At 48.6% G+C, this 20,000-nt stretch overlaps 1 protein-coding gene across 9 annotated transcripts in view; it reads right to left on the bottom strand.

Annotated features, from left to right (window-relative positions):
* The window catches only part of foxp1b (forkhead box P1b), a 110,076-nt gene that overhangs the window by 38,956 nt on the left and 51,120 nt on the right, over window positions 1–20,000 (bottom strand). For 4 of the 9 annotated variants that reach the window (XM_030375341.1, XM_030375342.1, XM_030375339.1 and 1 more), the window contains exons 4-5: window positions 3,320–3,457; window positions 2,443–2,538 (exon numbers count right to left, since the gene is read on the bottom strand). In XM_030375341.1, coding sequence (XP_030231201.1) covers window positions 2,443–2,538; window positions 3,320–3,457 — 234 coding nt within the window. Of the gene's footprint in view, window positions 1–2,442; window positions 2,539–3,319; window positions 3,458–11,202; window positions 12,353–12,433; window positions 12,904–20,000 lie in introns of those variants that run through there. The other 5 variants (XM_030375343.1, XM_030375340.1, XM_030375345.1 and 2 more) reach the window with 4 other exon arrangements.

The raw sequence follows: 20,000 nt of genomic DNA on the forward strand, positions 1-20,000 counted from the left end.
GGTGCGGCGCGTCTGCCAGGTCACCCCCGCCGGCTGCTCCATGCCGCTGAAACAGCCCTGATAAAGCCCCCCCCCCCCCCCCCCTGCCCCCTCGCCCTGTCAACGGGGTAGAGCCGCCAGGGACCTTTACTTCCACACAGCGCTTCCACAACGGCGTCCTAATAAAGGTAGTAATAATGGTGATAATATTGGTAATAATAAAGGTGATAATGATCAATGCGGTATTGACGGTTGTGTTTCCAACCCGGTCTCCTCTGGAGATCCGCCTGGCGGGGGATGAGCGAGGGAGAGAGAGAGAGAGGGGGGAACGCTAGACGCGCGCCGGGGGACCACGTCCCACCGAGGGTTTACATTCTGAGACGCTGGGTTAACCTCCCTTCAGACAGAAAGACGGAGAAACGGAAAGAGGTACAGATGGGACGGATGGAAAGGCAGAAAGATAGGAGGCAGCAGCACACCGAAAGACGTAGAGACAGGCAGAAAGACAGAGAGGCAGATAGACAGAGAGGCAGATAGACAGCATGTCAGGGGGTCGGAAGAAGGGAATAGCAAAAATTGGAGGTTGCCTATGAAAAAGAGAAAAAAAGAGGGAGACATTGCTAATTAATTTAAATCTCCCCCTCCCTCTCAGAATCCTTTCTTCTGGTCCCATCAGCTGACAGGAGCTCCTACCCGCTCCCAGCGTGGAGACGCATGAAGAAAACACAACCTCCCTGGACCCGGCACACCAAACAAGAGGTTAACGAGAAGTGGCGCGCCGGAGACGGGAATACAGTCGCTGACAAGTGATAAAGAATGGGGCTGGCAGGCCTTTATTGTCACGCTTCAAATATAAAGTTAAAGATCTTTGGGGGGGGGGGGGGGAGGGGAGAAGAAAAACAACTACATTTTGATGTGTTTAAAATAAAGGAAGCACAAAGCAACACCAGGGGGCTATTGTCTGCCAGCCACAGGGGAGACGCTGCATAATTCCTATTCTGTCTTCTGATGGCTGCTAAAAACGCTACTGAAAGGAGGGAGAGAAGGAGGGAGGAAGGGGGAAGAAGGAGGGAGATACAGAGGGAGAAAGGGAGGGAGGGAGGGAGAGAAGCATAGAGAGAGGGGAAGAAGGAGGGAGGGAGGGAGAGGGAGAGAGATAGTGAAGGAAAAAGGGAGAGGGAGAGAGAGTGAAGGGAGAGGGAGGGAGAGGAGGGAAAGAGAAGGATTGAGAGAGGGAGATGGGGGAGGGAGTGAGAGACAATGATGGAGAGGGAGCGAGAGAGAGAGGGACAGAGAGGGAGGGAGAGGAGAATGGAGAGATTGGGAGGGAAACATTGAGAGACAGTGACATTGAGAGTGGGAGAGAAAGAGGGAGGAGAAGAAATAACGCCAGAAGCGGAGAATGGAGGGCCTCTTGAGGCTCCATCTGTTTCCTGTGATCATACATAATGTGCTTCAAAAGTTTTTTTCCTGCTCTCTCCCCCCGCCCCCCCCCCACCCCATCCGTTTTTCACTGCTCCATTCAACTGATCAATTGCACCTCCTCGCCCCCTCTCTGCCCCCCTCCCCCCCCCCCCCCCCCCTCCCCTGGTGTTTACATCAGATGCGTCCCGGTGACAGCGCCTATCTCGAGGGCCGTGCGTCGCCCCGTCACGCTGATTTATGGGAACATCAAGCCGCTACTTGTCCAAACCCAAGACCACGCTTCATTAATTAGCCCAGCCGTGACTTTGAAGTTGCGAGCGCCGGCGTCGTGTGCAAACACACACACACACACGCGCACACACACACACACGCGTGTGTGCGTACGTGTGTGGGCGTGCGTGAGTTGCGATGGCGCGCGCGGATCTGCTTTTAATCTATCGGGGGATGCGTTCTCTCGACACTTGCGCTGCTTCTGCTACCCAAACCGCCGGTCGCCACGGGGGGAAATAAATAATGAAATGGAGGGAAGAGTTTCCCAGAGTATGAACTGGCTTTGACCGCCCGGTAATCATCTCCTTTGTCCACAGCGGCGGAGGGAGAAGCCCCGATCCAGCCGTCATTAGCGCGCGTTGAGCTGAAACCTCCCCTCCCCTTGGCGCCGCACAGCGAGCTAAGGAGATGGGTGGAGTGGAGGGGCGGGGGGGGGCGACGGAGCAACACAGGCAACAGAGCTGGGAGCCTTCTCCACCGCCCTCTATCGCTCTCTTCTACACCATCCTCCACCTTTAGTGTGATTCTGGACCACAGTTGAAGTGGATACAAGTTGAAGGGTGTATCTAGGGGTGCTAGTGTTTGACGCCCCGGCCTATTGGTACTCTGTTTCCAAACCCCAACGTCTGCCGAAGGCCTAAGACCTTGAGCTAACAGCTGATCTAAACACGTTATAAGTCCTTTTTGGCTAATGGTAAAATGGTAAATAGTTGGTGGTTTGGAGATGGCGGTGTCGTGAGGCTGATCGCAGCGACGCGGTGAGCCTACCTCTTTGCCGTGCTTGCTAACTCCATGCTGCGGCTGTGTGAGGAGCTGGATGTGGAGCTGTTCCTGCTGCTTCTTGTAGAACTCTTGGAGCTGCTGCTGTAGATGCGCACACACACAGATACACACAAACGGGACACACTTCAGTGAACTTTTGTTTCATTTCTCATATAAAGGAACGTATACCTGGGCTTGGTTATAACTTTGACGTTTTAATTCAGTTTCACGTGAGGGATTTAAACAAGTCGGGTCAGAACACACACTTTGCAAACAAACCTTAAGCTAAGATAAAGATAATTCTTTTCACTAACAATGCATCAACACCTCCAGCCGGTCTGTTGAGAGATCAGCCTATAATTAGCGTCATCTTGGAAATGTTCTTTTGTTCTACGCATAGTACTCTTTTCTTTATTTTTGTGTATTAAGCTTGTAGTGTGTGTAAGTGTGTAAGGGTGCGTGTGTGAGCGTGCTCATGCGTGTCAGTGTATGTGTGTGCGTGTGCATCAGTGTGTGTGTGTGTGTGTGTGTGTGTGTGTGTGCGTGTGTGTCAGTGTGTGTGTGCGTGAATGTTGGTGTGTGTGTGTCAGTGTGTGTGTGTGTGTGTGGTGTGTGCGTGTGTGTCAGTGTATGTATACGTGTGTGTGTAAGTGTCAGTGTGTGTGTGCGTGCGTGTCAGTGTGTGTGTGTGTGCGTATGTGTGGGTGTCAGTGTTTGTGTGTGCGTGTGTGTCAGTGTATGTGTGTGCGCGTGTGTGTCAGTGTGTGTGCGTGTGCGCGTTGGTGTGTGTATGCGTGTTAACGCGTGTGCGTGTGTGTCAGTGTGTGTGCGTGTTGGTGTGTGTATGCGTGCGTGTGTGTGTGTGTGGTGTAGGAGCGTGTACCTGCTGTAACATGAGGGCCTGCTGCTGCTGCAGGAGGACCTGGAGCTGCTGGGGGCTCAGGACCTGCTGCTGGAGGATCTGCTGCATCTGCTGGGGGGTGATCACCTGGGGTGTCATCATAGCCGCGGACGCTGGCACCTACACACACACACACACGCACACACACACACACACACACACACACACACACACACACACACACACACACACACACACACACACACAGCCGTTGAACATTGGATACACATGGACTACGTTTACTCCATGACAGCACATGAAGTGCTATGATTCCAGCCTCTAAAGTTGGTCAGTGGAAAAATAGAATAGAATGCCCTATTTTGGAAAAATACTGAGCTTGTTAGGGATGCATGCTGCTCCACGCTAGCCCCCTCAGAGAGAAAACGTACACACACACACACACACACACACACGTACACACAGATACACAAATACACCTCCAAACACAAACAAGCACAGACAGAGGCAGTGAGTCCCACGGTGGTAACACGAGGGTATGTTCACGGGGACGTTAGACATGTGACTGCAGCAATGACGTTCAGTGCTCCGAATCGTAAAACACTGCAAATATGACACAACTCAAACGCATTACGCACCCTCCGGGCTCTGGAATAATATACCGTCTCACACACACACACACACACACACACACACACACACACACACACACACACACACACACACACACACACACACACACACACACACACACACACACACACACACACACACACACACACACACACCAAAATGCTGAGGGTCTCTGTCTCTCTCTCTCTACACACAGGTTACATGATGAGAGAGGATGTCATTGGAAACGCTGTCAACTGCCATCCATTAACGGTGGCGACACCATGCTCCCTACAGGAGGGGGGGGGGGGGGGTCCATGACCGGCACAGCTAGACATGACGCCCTTAGCGCACACTCCTCAAGTCCCTGCTGCCCGTGAAAAGAAAAAAAAAAAGGTGTGTGTGCGCACGGAACACGACGCAAGCCAAGTCCAAAAAAAACAAAACAAGTGATTTGTTGTGACACCCAACAGAGCCTCCCGGTTTTGCCGGGGCGCCTTAATTGTCGACATTGGCGGCGGCGGCGGCGGCGGCGTGCGACTGTTCCAGAGTGTGTGTCGTCTGCCACCGCTGCCACTCAGCCCCCGTGACGTGTGATACCATTAAAAAGCCCCCCTCTCCCCCTCCTCTGTTCCACCGAGGCGGCTGACACACGGCGGCTCGGCTCAACCGGAGAGCGGTGAGCGCTCCGAGATGTTTAGACGCCACGCTGCGCATGGAAGGCCCCGTCAGCGCGGGGCGGACGCGCACGCCCGTACCGCTGCGCGTGTGTCTGCGTGTGTGTGTGTGTGTTCCTCTGTGTTAATAATGGCTGCTGGGTGTCTGGCGGGGGGGGTGATGGGTGAGCAGGAGGCCAGCGGACGTTAAGGGTGACAGTCCGTCCGCGCCAAGGTTGTCCAAATTGTGTGGGGGCAGCGGCGGTAATGACTACTACCCCGCACACACACGCACGGACAAACACACACGCGCGTGCACACACATGCACGCACGCCCTCTTTTGAATTGTTTATTTACTTCAATTTAGCTGTTATGAATCGAACACAGAGCAGAGGGTCGTGAAGGAGGAGAGGAGCAGAGGAGGAGGAGGAGGAGGAGGAGGAGGAGGAGGGGATGAGGAGGGGAAGAGGAGGAGGAGGAGAAGGGGATGAGGAGGAGGAGGAGGAGGAGGAGGGGATGAGGAGGGGGAGGAGGAGGAGAGGCGAAGGAGGCGGAGGCCTGTGATGTCATACTGAGGACAGCCTGGCTTCCCTCCTCGACGCCAGTTAACGTCCAACATGACGACATCGTCGCCCCAGTGAGACGCAGGCTCGCCCGCCAACACACACACACACACACACACACACACACACACACACACACACACACACACACACACACACACACACACACACACACACACACACACACACACCTTCAAGGCTTGTCCTGACATTTGCATTTTATTATTTTATAGTTTTGCCAATCAATTTCTCCACAGAGAGATGTAATATAAAGATGGCCACGTTAAAATGCACACACACAAACAGACACATGGAGGACAAGTATGCGTGTTGGTCAATATCACGTATTAAATAAATAAAACTATTCCCGTATGTGCATTGACAATCTACATCCACATTGGACATGCTCTATTTTTTTCCTCAGCGCTGAAGTTACGCTTGGAAATTCAGCTTTCTATAAATAAAATCCTCTTTATCGTGTTGCTTTGATGTTGCATCTGTCCGGCAGGATGAATAGAGAGGAGCTAAAATTAATAGCCGTGCTTTACGCACGGGCGTAGCTCAACTTCATCACAAATAAAAGAGAGGGAGTTTTTATTCAAGCTTTTGGTCCAATTAAAGCGTCTATTTTTTTTTTCTCTTTTACACCTTGGGTCTATTTCCGTCAAACGCTTTACACCTTGCCTCGTTACGGAAGTCTGGCTGGCTGGTAACTACAGCGACAACAGCTTCCTCTCTGCACAGACCCAGCAAGAGGCTATTACAGCCCTCCATTTTATTACCCATTACTACTGAGGTCATTAGCTGCAAGAGGGATTGTACGCTTCTTAACCTATTGATCAACGTAACTACTAGCATTTAATCCTGCGCTTAAGGAGCTAACATCAGCCTAAGACTCTGTGTGTGTGTGTGAAAGAGAGTGCCTGTATTTAAGTGTGTTTATACCTGTGTGTTTGACTGTATGTATCTGTATGTGAGAGTGTGTGTGTGTGTGTGTCTTTATTTAAATATGTGTGGGTCTGTGTATAGAGTGAATGTCTGTATGTGTGTGTGTGTGTGTGTGTGTGTGTGTGTGTGTGTGTGTGTGTGTGTTTCCTATATAAGTGCGTGTTTGTGTGAGTGTGTGTATGTGTGGTAGCACTGAGGGTTGTGTAGGATCAAGACGTGAGGGAGCTCTTTAAATGAATGAAACCACCCCTGGCGTCTCCTTCCTACCGCTGCGACGCAAGGGCCGCCCGCCGCAATGCTCCGCGGGATAACATCCTAACGCCCCCCTCGAAGGAAACACAGCGGGAACCACACTTTATCACCTGAAGAGGAAGGCGGGGGAATCGAACAGGGTTGTGGTTCACCCCGCTCCCTGGCCGATCGATATCAGGGGGGCCGTGTTCAAAAGGAAGAGGACATTCTGGGCATGCCAGGGATAGCTGACGTTGATGAGCTTTCAGGGAGGTGTCGAGGCGGCGGCGTTCTGAGACTGCGTATCATACACACACCCCCAGAACTGGACTCCAACCGCTGCACACTGACCGGAGGCAATGTACTGTACCTGGTGCAGTGCGCACACGCACACACATACACACACACACACACACACACACACACACACACTAACATATGCAATGCACTGTACTTTACAGTGGAAATGCAAATAGTATTTAGCACAAAGTAGATTGAAGTGGAGGAATGTAACACCACCTCTACATTGATACACTAGTAGGAATGCATCCTCTGTGCATTTTATAAAAATTTTATTCCCAATTTTCATTGAAATGTATTCCAAAAGAACTGCTCAATTCCTATTTACACGTTTTACTTCATGAAAAAAATTTACTTTTAAATCCAAGCGTATAGATAAAATAATATGAAAAATATTGCACTTGCTCAGACAGACGTACACACACACAAATAGCATCGGCAGATCAGATACAAACAGACATTCTGGTAGGATAACACGGCCTGAATATCCAACAACCACCAAAACCAACCACCGCACAAGAGCCCTGCAGCTAATGAAGATGCACCCCTGGCACCCATTCAGACCCCCACTCCCTGCCCCATTACCCCCCCCCAGTCAGGGGTCACCACCCGTGAGGGGAGAGGGACCAGGATTCAAACGGGCAACCCCCCCCCCCCCCCAGCCCCTTCTCCTCCGACACACAGAACACCCAGACAATTAGATGAAACGGAAACCAAGGGGGCAAAGACGCCGGCGTCAGCGGACAGCGAGCCCGGCCTGAGACACTGAGGGAGGGGGGCGGCGCGGGGGGGGGGGCATGCAAAACAGCAAAGAAGAAAGGAAGAAATACGGACAAAGAACAACCACTATTTATATCCACACTCCATGGGTTGGGAACGCCATATTTTTTCAGTTTTGTTAAGTTTGTGAGTTTGTCTACGTGTGTGTGTGTGTGTGTGTGTGTGTGTGTGTGTGTGTGTGTGTGTGTGTGTGTGTGTGTGTGTGTGTGTGTGTGTGTGTGTGTGTGTAGAGGCATCAAATGGAATGGAAAAGAACAAAGCTAACGAGCCCTGGAGAGGAGCGATGGGAGGCCCGGTGTTTGATGCCCCACCTTGGCGTGAGAGGAGCGTGGCGATCCCGTCCATCCCTCCCCCCTATACCGGAGCCTCCTCCACACGGGGGAGACCCGCTACATCTCTCCCCCCTATACCTGATCCTGCTCCATCTCTCCCCCCTATACCTGATCCTGCTCCATCTCTCCCCCCTATACCTGAGCCTGCTCCATCTCTCCCCCCTATACCTGAGCCTGCTCCATCTCTCCCCCCTATACCTGATCCTGCTCCATCTCTCCCCCCTATACCTGATCCTGCTCCATCTCTCGCCCCTATACCTGAGCCTGCTCCATCTCTCCCCCCTATACCTGATCCTGCTCCATCTCTCCCCCCTACACCTGAGCCTGCTCCATCTCTCGGCCCTGATCGTGCTCCATCTCTCGCCCCTAACCGGAGCCTCCCCACCTTCTGATTGCATCACTCAGAAGCTCTCACTGAGACACACGGTATCATGGTAGCTTGGAATAGCAATATGAAGATAAAAAATACTGTTATTATGATAAACACTAACAAATAATAACGCAAATAATACTGAGGAACGACAAATAACAAATAGTAATACTTCTGATAACACCAATGATTAGCAACAAATAACTAATAATACCACTTGTATTAATAGTGACATTCATAAACAGCAAATGCTAACAACCTATAGGAACGAATATTAATGGTCATTGTGATAAATAAATAATAATTTGTCTGTTTTTTCTATTATCAAAACTAACTACTAGTATCCATTAAATTCTATACATTTTTCAGATATATTTAAACAGCATAATTTGTTTCTAACCCAGCAGAGACCCATCCGTCCATCACTGAGGCTTTGAGGACCTCATGAATTCCCCTCTCCAGCCCCCGCATTTAGCCATTTTTAAAACTTGTTTACATCTCGCATAAACACATTGATCAGTCGCATTCCCCCTCTCTCCCCCCCCCCACATACACACACATACACACACACACACACACACACTCTCACAGGAAGAATGGCACATGCATGCTGGAGTGATTCAGTGCAACTGTAAAAACAAAAGCCGAGATTGCATTTTAATTAACTTTTAAACTACAAACAAATAGGTTCTTGCGGAGCTGGACCCGGTGTCGGGTTTAAACAAACAAACTTTGCAGTGAAGTGAGCGATGCTCTCGGCCCAACAATAACAGCTGGGCTCACATGCACCGCGCCGTTCCCACACTCGAGATGGACGCAATTACAGGTGCCCACATTCACACACAACCACACACACAGACTGAACTACTCAGATATTGTAGTATATATATTGAATTACAATACACTTGAGGTATGCTTGAAAAATATTAATTTGGGATCTAAGTAAAATTATATTTGTGTTCTAATTTGTTTGTTTTATGCTTTTTGACATTAAAAAATGTAATTACTTGAAAATAAGTATAAAACTAAACTATGTAAGCAAAAAAATTATAAGATTCCTCTGCCTGTTTGCATATGGCAGACTTGACATATGCATCGCGTTATTCTTTTTAACATTTAACGGCCGCACCCTACTAAACAAACCACGACACACACACACACACACACCCACACACACACACACACACACACACACACACACACACACACACACACACACACACACACACACACACACACACTTTTCCAAGGCCCAACACAAGCGAAAGCTGTTGATTGGGACCAGTGTCTCTCCCTCTACTGATTTATGATTAACCAGCTCAGGGCTGTTACGCAACGCTGCTCACCTATAGGTGCAGCAGCATTATTTGTGAGTCAGTTGGGATCTGATTAGGATCGCACCCTTCCCCAACCCCCTCTTTCAAAATAAAAGCGCTGTGAAAGACAATAGCAAGAGACACGTCCGCATGTGGATTGCTTCCATTCTTTCACACCGGCAAAGCCTTTTTCCTAATCCTTGTTTCCATGACGGCAGACAATGGGGGAAAGTGTGAGGGGGTTTCGGGAGGTGATGTTTGGTGTGGGGGTCACCAATTCACAAATTGAATTTGCCTTTTCACACTCATCCGTATTGTCTTTTGTGTCTCCCATAAACTAGAGAGTCAATAATTAAACAGTCCAAATCGCCCAACCGTTAACAGCTGGATTACAGGACAGTGTGGCCGGGAGAAGTTGGCCCGGGGAGAGGACTCAGGAAACATACAGCCCCGCAAACAGCTTCTTCTTTAATCCACCCCATATACTGGTTACTCACTTTGTCTCCCAGGGCTGATTGTCAATAGCTACATATTTAATAAGCAGCCGTGTATCGCACACACACACACACACACGCACAATCTACTCCACACGGAGGGATATTTAACATCCTCGGTAATCATACTCTTTTATTGAACACCTTTGAAACCCACTTTAGATGTAGAGCGAGTTTATTTGCAGGAGTCTCACACACACGCACACTTACACACACACCCACACACACACAGCACCAAAGCGGCGCTGTGAAACATAATTCCCAGTGAAAGCTGTTTTCATGTAGAAACACGTTTTGTAGAGTCGGAGCGCATTAGCACAGAGCAGCTGGAGCCTCGCCGGCCTCACTTGCTCAACTTTCTCCCACTCCCCTCCCGGCGGCCACCTCTCCTGAAGGAGATCCCAGGGAGCACAGGGGTTCGTCTCCCACGAGTGTCCCCCTGCCTCCCTCTCCAACCCACACCCCCAACCTTCCACCTCTCTGTCTCTGGGCACAGGCTGGTGGGGCGGTCCTCTGGTTGACTATTTCATGGTTTAGAGATGACAGGTGCTGGCAGCCCCCATAGCTTTGACATAGCTGGCAGCACCCCCCCCCCCACCCCCGGCGTCTGAACGAAGCTAATGTAGTACTAATGAACAATAAATCAACTTTGATTACAAACTGCCAAGCCAATCAGCTCCCACTCGGGTTGGTCCAGACACGGAGGCAAAGCCTCCCCGACCGGCCCAGCTGTGGGGCAGCGACCGAGGGCCTCTGCCTGGGATCCACTCCTCTCTCTGCTCCTCCACCACCACCACCTCCCAACCCGGCTCCTCCTCACACATGTTACCTACATCTGTGTGTCTGGCTCGCTCTCTCTCTCTCTCTCTCTCTCTAAGGCTAGGATGCCATAACCCTATCCCCTTACACTCCACTGAAATAACACTCTAAAATAAAATACGACCGTCGATTAAAAGTTACCGCTGAGTGCTCCGAATCCGTTCACAACACGTGAAAAACTGAAGATGTTTTTTCCTACATTTTGTCATAAAAGGACATTTCTTGAATTTTTACAAAATCTTTTACAAAATAAATATTTAATAATAAATACAGTATAAAACAGAGCAGATTATGTCTGTTCCATTTAATGAAGTGAAGCAAATGCAGTGTTCTGTGGTAAACACTGCTTAATAGGAACTAAACTAGCCATCAGTAGCTCAGAGAACCATAAAGATTTACACTTAATCACGCTTGCACACACACACACACACGGACACATACGCATCCGGCCATACACACGGACACATGCACACACACTCCCTTACTTGTCAGGACGATATGGGTGCTGACATCAGGAATGACGGTTTCTTTCTAACGTGACCTGCTGGTGACGGTGTCAAAAATGGAGACGTACATCCATCCACGTTAAATCTTGACGTGACGGTGCAGCGGCGGCAAGGGTGCAGACACGAGCCAAAAAATAAATAAAATCTAACTAAGAATAAGAATATTAACGACGACAATTTAAAGCCAACACCACTAGTTTTCGAACACCACACACAAGTGGAACACACAAGTGGAAGTAGAACAAAAACCGGTGATAATGGACCAAAGCGTTCTGTGAGAAAGTTAAGAGTGGGAAGGTGAGCCGGGAGTCTCTTCAGAGGGACTACAAACACGCTGCTCGTGTGCGGGGAGTGTGCACGGCTGACTGGCTACAGGTTAAATATCAGAACACATCAACACGCTGCCGCGGGAAGCCAATGAGAAGACATCCCTTGTCCACTGGATTTCCTTCGACTTTCCATAATTCAAACAACACACATACTAAACACACACGCACACATTAAAAACACACACACACACGCACACACATGAACAGACAGCAGTGCAGGATCCTGCTTAACTGGTTAGCTCAGTCTCAACAAAGTCAACAAAACTGAACAAACACGCCGAAAATGGGCCGTCAACAACTTGCAAATACTTTTACCGGTCGCGCGAGCCGGGCGACTCACGGCACAAACAGAAAAGAAGAGAAAAAAGAACACAGCTAAAATAAAAAACAGCTCAGGGTTCGAAAGTTGGAACAGAAATAAACAGGTGCGAGTTAATACATAAAAACACAAACAGACACACACACACACACTAGTGAAGCAGTTTAATACTATTGCTTTCTGTAGGATGGCACATGGCAGCCAGAATCAGCCAGTGTACTGTCAAACACACCCCCAGCAGACAGAGTCCTGGAACACCGGCAGCATGGTTAAATTAAGACCACTGCCACCAAAACAAAAGACCCTCCACAACAAACCAGCTCTTCTTCCCTTTTCCCTGTTCAAATTAAACCATCAAATGGTGGTTATTATTTTCCCTACTGACTCCCAAACACACGCACCACCGTCAACACACACACACACGCACACACAGACACAGATACACGTGGGCACACACGCAAACACAGACACACAGACACACACAGAGGAGAAGGAAGAGCACAACAAGGAGAAGAAGGAGAAGAGAGGGAAAAGAATCACGGAATCAATCATATTGACGAACCTGACAAACTCCATTTAGCTGGCAGGGTAAACAGAGAGCTGGCCCGCGTGGTGCAGAGTGTGAAGCAGAGCGGAGAGAGTCGAACAACCAGGGAGAACGCGCACGAGAGGGAGAGAGAGAGAGACTGAGCGGAAGAGTGAGAGAGAAAGAGAGGGAGGGAGGGGAAGGAGAGGCGGGTGTGCGAGAGCGGGAGAGAGAGAGAGTGTGGGAGAGCGAGAGAGAGAGAGAGAGAGAGAGAGAGAGAGAGAGAGAGAGAGAGAGAGGGAGCAGGGGCTGACGCTGTTACGCTGAGCTGGTCCGTGCCGCGTGTTGTGGTGTAGTGTGGTGTGTGTCTCCTTCCTGGGGATACAGACAGATTGCACGCGCGAGGTTGCTCCCCGGCTGACAAGACACCAAACTATCCAATCAACCACGCCCTCCTCCCACCAATCACAAGCCGTCCCTCTAAACATAATCAATTCAAATGAGGCCACACAATGGGGGGGGGGGGGGTAAGTAGGGGATACAGGGAGAGGGGGGAGGCTCGAGCTGCAGGTGAACCCGTGCCTTTGTGCGAGGGGGGGGGGGGGGGCCTCTTTAAAAAAAAGAAAAAAGGAAAAGAGAAACAGTTGCCACCGTTGACGGCTGTTAACCCTCTGACCTGCGACGGGCGGCTGAAACAATGGCGGCCCAAAGAAAAGAGGCCGTTTAATTAAACAACAGATAAGTAAACACAGCCATGCAGCGGAAGGAACAGAGAGAAAGCCAGCTCCTCTATCAGTCCCCTTTATTGTCCCGCTAAACGCTGTTGTTTACAATGCTGCCACAAAGGGCTCCACTCATTTCTCATTCCCTGGGCAACAAACGCGGAAAACAATCAAGGGACTTTGTAGTTTGTTTACGCCGACTTCTGTATGTTTATTTCTTTTGTTGTTGTTTTTCTCCCGGCGGCAGACAATAGCCATTAGCGAAGTTAGTCTTTTCCTTTCGTTTTCCTTTTATTTTCTGATAAAACTGTCGATATTAAAGAAAGAAAAAGCGTTTGTCTTGGGGTATTTGTTCCTTTGCTAATTGTCTGTGTACACGTGTATACAAACACACCACAGGAAACTCCTCGTTGGCAATGCAGCGTGTTTTCACTTTACACAAATTTCTTCTCGGCCCTAAAAAACAACCACATAATGTAGACACACAATTGAAGAAAAGGAGACACCTTCACATTCAGCCTTGCGACTGGGCACAGTCAAACTAAAAAGAGAAAAAAAGGAAAAAGTAGGAAAGATTGTAACCACATGCTAACAGCTAACAGCACGGCGGGCCGGCTACCAGCGCACTCCGTTCCAGCGCCGGCCCAACGCGTGCAATTAGCTGCGATGACACGCTCCAACACCCATGTGCTCCCCCAGCCAGGGCAGAGGAGACAGCAGAGAGAGAGAGAGAGAGAGAGAGGGAGAGGGAGAGGGAGAGGGAGAGAGAGAAAAACAAATACACACACATGGGGTGGAAACGGAAGCCTGCCACCTACTGGTGAATTGGCCGAAGTGGCAGTTGAGAAGGGGGATGGGGAGGGGGGGCTGCATATGCATACAGCCTATGGCTTAACACATATTTATTTCCTTTTTGGGACAGCATTTCGAAGGCAGTTTGCATATCAACAAACTCCCGGAAAACTAAACGTTTCCTATAAAAGACCGGTCATGAATTAGCCAAAAGAGTCATCACCTTGTGTTTGTTAGAGAGACAATAAAACACACACACACACACACACACACACACGCACACACACACACACACACACACACACACACGCACACACACACAGGGACACAAACACATACGTCACACATACACGCATACACAAGAGTGGACTAGAAGGGTTCAGCACATCTCGACAGCCGTAAAGAAAGAGCTAAACCTCTCTTGGCCGCGGATGGAGGAATGTAAATGGGAGGCATTCCAGTCTGCGAATGCACTGGTAAAATAAACAGTGAGGCAGCCCAACTAGCTCCCCCATCAGCTGCAAATAACCAGCTCAGACCGGCCGCCCAGCCCCGTGACCTATATGAAATAAATAATACATCAAATAAATAATACATCAAAGATTGACGGGGGACGGCTCAAGTGTCAAAAGTGACAATTTCAATACATATTGCGGTGAATAATTAAGTGGGCGCGGGGGGTAAAGGGGGTCCTCTCCTTTTTGTCTTGACATACTCTGATGGCTCACACGCAAAACAAAAGGGACACGCGCACAAACACATACAGTGTCTCAATTTACTGCACTTATGGTACACATACACACTTACACACCTATATATATCATACACACACACACACACAACCATTCATACATACTGTAAAGCAAACACACACACACCACACATATTGCTCAAACACACAAATACAGTATTAGACACACAGGCACACTTAAGAAAGACAGACACTGAAACACACACACACACACACACACACGCACGCACGCACGCACGCACGCACGCACGCACGCACGCACGCAAACAGGTCTAGTCTTTGGCCACATTCTCTTCCCAGGACCCGCTCCCAGGGGTGGGATGTCGGAATATTCTCAATAAAACACCTTCTTAGCAGTAATAGGCCACTGTTCTCATTTCAACGCTCCCAAAGGCCTCATGATAAATTTAGCACACACACACACACACACACACACACACCTGTCCTCACACACACACACACACACACACACACACACACACACACACACACACACACACACACACACACACACACACACACACACACACACACACTCCCCCTCTCTCTCTCTCTCTCTCTCTCAGGCAAGAACCATAGCGTGTGAGGGCACACATGATCACACGTACGCAGAAACACACGCATTGAAGCAATACAATCTTGCTACATTCACCTTCTACACATAACACACACACACACACACACACACACACACACACACACACACGTTCACATACGTGAACGCACACACAGAGTGGTTGATCTTCTGGTTGAACCATCAATGTGTCCCAGTGAGATGGTTGGGAGAGGGAGAATCAAAGAGGAGAGAGAACGAAAACAAGAGTGAGGAGAGAGTGTGAGGGTGAGAGAGAGCTAGAGAGAGACAATGAGATAGTAGACGAAGAGCAATAAAGAAAGAGAGAAACCAGTGTGAGAGAGAGAGAGAGAGAGAGAGAGAGAGAGAGAGAGAGAGAGAGAGAGAGAGAGAGAGAGAGAGAGAGAGACAGAGACAGAGACAGAGAGACAGAGAGAGACAGAGACAGAGAGACAGAGACAGAGAGACAGAGAGAGAGAGACAGAGAGACAGAGAGAGAGAGAGAGACAGAGAGACAGAGAGAAAGAAAGAGAGAGAGACAGAGAGAGCCAGAGTGAGCACGAGAGTGAGGATGGTGTTATTATGCAGCGCCACCGCTGCTTCCTGCCTGACTCAAACACGGCTACAGTGTTGAGTTCATGTCTGGGCTCAGGCCGACGCTCGCGGCTAAAGATAACGCCGTCGGCTCCGATTACACAGCCGTGCTGAATGTGCACGTGACAACTCACACACATGTAACGATGCACACACACACACACACAAAGCCAAGGGCGTCAACAGCCACTCATACATGCACACGTGCGCGCGTACACACACACAGGCAGTTGAAAGCCTCGTCGTCTATGTCGTAATAGTGATGGAGAGAAGAAAGAGAAGAAGAAGAAAGGGGAGGAGTCAAGAGATAGTGGGGCGGGATGGGTTCAGAGGTCACCAGGACACTTATCTCTTCTTGAGAAGGAACCGGCGACCTGCAAGCCTTTGCGGTGGGCAAACAAACAGGGTCTGTTGGTGCTTGTGCGCGGCAGGTAAATCATTGTTTACCCACCGAAGCCCAGGGACAGGTGGGTCTCCTAGGCAAATAACAGCTGCTTCTTACAGTACAGGGACAACATGAAGACAGAGATATCCGCAATAACAGCCCCCGGTAACAGTACCCCCCCCCCCGCCCCCAACACACACACTCTAAACTAGGTGGAAAGTTGGCGTCATCGCTAGGATGTCCCTCCTTGAGATGCTTAGGATAAAGTCTTGACTAAACGGTCAAATTGTTAAGTGGTATAACAGCAACGATGAGCCTTGCGACGGTCTCTCTGTTAGAAGGCACCATAAGAAAGTCGTTTGGCCACTGTTGCTGTTCCACTGTGTCCAATGGGCAGCTTTAAAGAAAGCTTTGTTCACTGAGCTGCCCAATCAGCACTGCGTCCTGGCAAGGCTAAATTCTAAATGAATTCCATTTGCATTATTACCACTATGATTATATTACCACAAAGCATGTTCCTAGTCAATGTTTTATGGATTGAATTCGACTGATTATTACACTTCATGGTTTAACTGGTCAGGGCTTTCTACTGTGAAGCAATTTGAGATTTTGTTTATATATTCGTTGCTAAATGAGGGAACCAAACAGCTCAAGTTGGGGTTGAGCTAACCCCTGCAGTTGTGAGCAAAGTGTGGAGCCAGCACATGAAGCCTGTACAAAATATTTCCTGATGCGTGATGCATGCCAGCAAACACAGAATCTCGTCTCTCCAAGTGTTCCCCACTAATGTGTTGGTTTTCTTTTTTTTCCCTGTCAAAACGAAAAATATTTTCCAGGCTTTAACAACAACATAATTAGTTTCCGGAGGTGGGGGCCCGTGTCTTAAGACATGTTATTGCTATTGTGCCGTTTAATTTCCGATCTCTATAATAACAAATATTGAAGTGCATAGAGCCCTGCATGTTGTACACAACAACACGTGGTTACATAATGCTGTTATGAAGGTTGTTGGCAGCTGATGTTTGTTTGATAGTTTCAATTTGATAGCACCTTTCCTTTGTTAAGGGCATTATCGTGCATTGTAACAGCATTTTGAACAGGAATTATTTCAAACAGTTTTTTTTTGAATCAAGCTTCGTAGATTGGCACATGAATAAGAAAAACTATAAAGCAGGAAAATAATATTTTTACACAACACAGAAAAAACATTGTTTTCTTTAAGGTGACTTCATGATTACTGGCTGTATAGACTACAACATCCTACGGAGACCAGCCTAGACATCTTGGTAACGTAAATGACCATACACCAACCTAGAATGAAGTGGGAGGAAAAATGAAGTACTGAACTTCTCTTCCACATCGATGATGTGAGGGGGGTATTTTGCTGAGGCGGAGATGTAAATTGAACTTCTAAGATACCAACATTCAAACCCTTTAAACATGTCCCTTGTAAATGGTGACCAGTAGGGACATCTCTCATCCGAGACACAGAACGACGGCATCTTCTCAGAAAGAGAGGGGGGTCAGGCGCTGAGGCAGATACTGAATCTATACTACGCACCTTGCGTGCCGCTACCATTGCTGTCCCTCACCCCTCTCTATCGGCCAAACGCTGACCCTCCTGCCTACAGTGCGCCCGAATCACATGGCTCGCGTTGAGATAGAACGCCGGAGGACCATCATACATTTCTTTAGATTAGAGTGTGTGCCTCTGTGCCAACGTGTTGGAGTGTGTGTGTGGTTTCCGGGTGAGTCTTTAGCGATGGATTCTGAGAGGCTGGGTGGGTGAGGAGGAGAGAATGAAGGTGTGTATCCGTGACGGTTTGTGTGTGTGTGTGTGTGTGTGTGTGTGTGTGTGTGTGTGTGTGTGTGTGTGTGTGTGTGTGTGTGTGTGTGTGTGTGCGCGCGCGTGCGCGCGCGTCGTCTGGCAGGGGGTTCTGAGGGGGTGGTTCAGTGAGGGGAGGTGATGGATGCAGTGCTTGAAGGGAAACATCAGGGATCCAAATGAAAAAGAATGAGGCAGTGAGAAGAGAGGAGGGGGGGCTGGGGGGAGGAGAGGGGCGGGGGGAGGCGGGGGGGTTAGAGAAGTGACAGTGCCGTGGCTCGGAGCATTAGGGCTGAAGCGAGCGGGGAGCCATCGTCTTGGCTGGAGGATGCGACGGGGAACCAAAAAAAATAACAACATCACAACATGACAAATTTTAATGGATGACCTCATCATGACGGGATTATCCCAAAACCTGGTTGTGATCTACGGTGGAGCACACAAGCATGATCCATGTTTCCAGGGATGACAAGGAAAACAAGCTCAGGGAGGGAGACGGGGCCTTTTATCCCGGGGTCTCTGCGCGGACCCGGGACGCTCCGTGATGTGTTGATCATTCCTGACAGATGTTATCGGCTCAGAGCAACACGCTTGTCACAAGGAGAATTCATTACCTTCAGACCTTTTACTTACAAAGAGGATGAAGTCTCCCTCAGAGAATCACACACACAAACCCATCCGGCATACATGCAACACATGAATGTGCACACACGCGGAAGCACACACACACGCACAATGACATGAATTATGGGGTGCGGGCATGAAAGCCTCCATCAATGCAGTTCCGAAATGATATTTTCATTAAACATCCCTTATTAATAACCTGTGACTGCGCACATAATAAAATCCATTAGAAAAGGGGACTAAAATAAAATAAATTGAGTTCCAAGTAAAGTGTGGTCTTAGAAATGTGTTTCCATGAAAATTATGTTGAAAGTATAAAGTGACTAAAATACACCAACATGGGAAAGGGCAACACCTACCACCCTCCCACAGTTGATAAAGCTGTATCCAGCTGTGTGTTACTGTTTATTTCAACACTGTAGAGATGATGTTACACTGTGTATATTCTCTGCCAGTTTACCCAAAAAGGACTCTATGAGGATGAGGATAAAAAACGTTTCTGTAAATCGCCAATCAGACAGTTTGTTTGAGACCAAGTATGTGTGTGCCTACACATCTTAATGGTGGCTAATGTCATTTGAAAGTAGGTTTTTTTTTTAAGTGGGAAAGATATTTGATCTTGAACAAATATTACGCTATGAACGACAGCGATCTGAAATGTGGGAACTGAAGACTTGATGACCGATACGAGTATCACTGGGTACCTGCCCAGCAGGCAATCAGGCAGCAGCACTCCCCTCTATGGGGACATGGTTTGGTCAGTGTTTCTGCACAACAGGCAAACTACAACGTACCCTGCACTAAACAATAGCCTGACTCAAATGCTCAAAAGGACATGTCTCACATTTCAAAATGTGTGAAAATGAAAATCTGTTTACATGTACAGTATATCCCGCTAGCTCTACAACAGTGAAAAGCAGATCAAAACTGCATGGCCAGTGAAGCTGCTGTGTGATTGTAATACACATCGACTATATATCACACAGGTTAAACTAATTTTCCATATTTGTACATTAGTGAAAGCGATGCAGACATCCTTGAGCTCTCAATATTTGGAAAAATATCGATTGAGGACAGACGATTGTTTTCTATCTATTCATTATGCTATGGCTCAAACGTATTTAAACCAACAAGCATATGAGTCACCAAGCGTCGTAGGCTAGACAATAGCATACATGCATCAATGACTTCTATCACCGGAAGCCCAGATTGAATGCATTTATTTTACACAAATACCGCCATATACCTTTTAGACCAGGAAATGTCAGGAAGGGATAATGAATGAAAATACAGAAAATCTGCGAAAATGTGTATGTATGTTTGCGTGTGTGGTGTA

The sequence above is a fragment of the Gadus morhua genome, chromosome 13, assembly GCF_902167405.1.
Source record: "Gadus morhua chromosome 13, gadMor3.0, whole genome shotgun sequence".
Classification (NCBI taxonomy): domain Eukaryota; kingdom Metazoa; phylum Chordata; class Actinopteri; order Gadiformes; family Gadidae; genus Gadus; species Gadus morhua.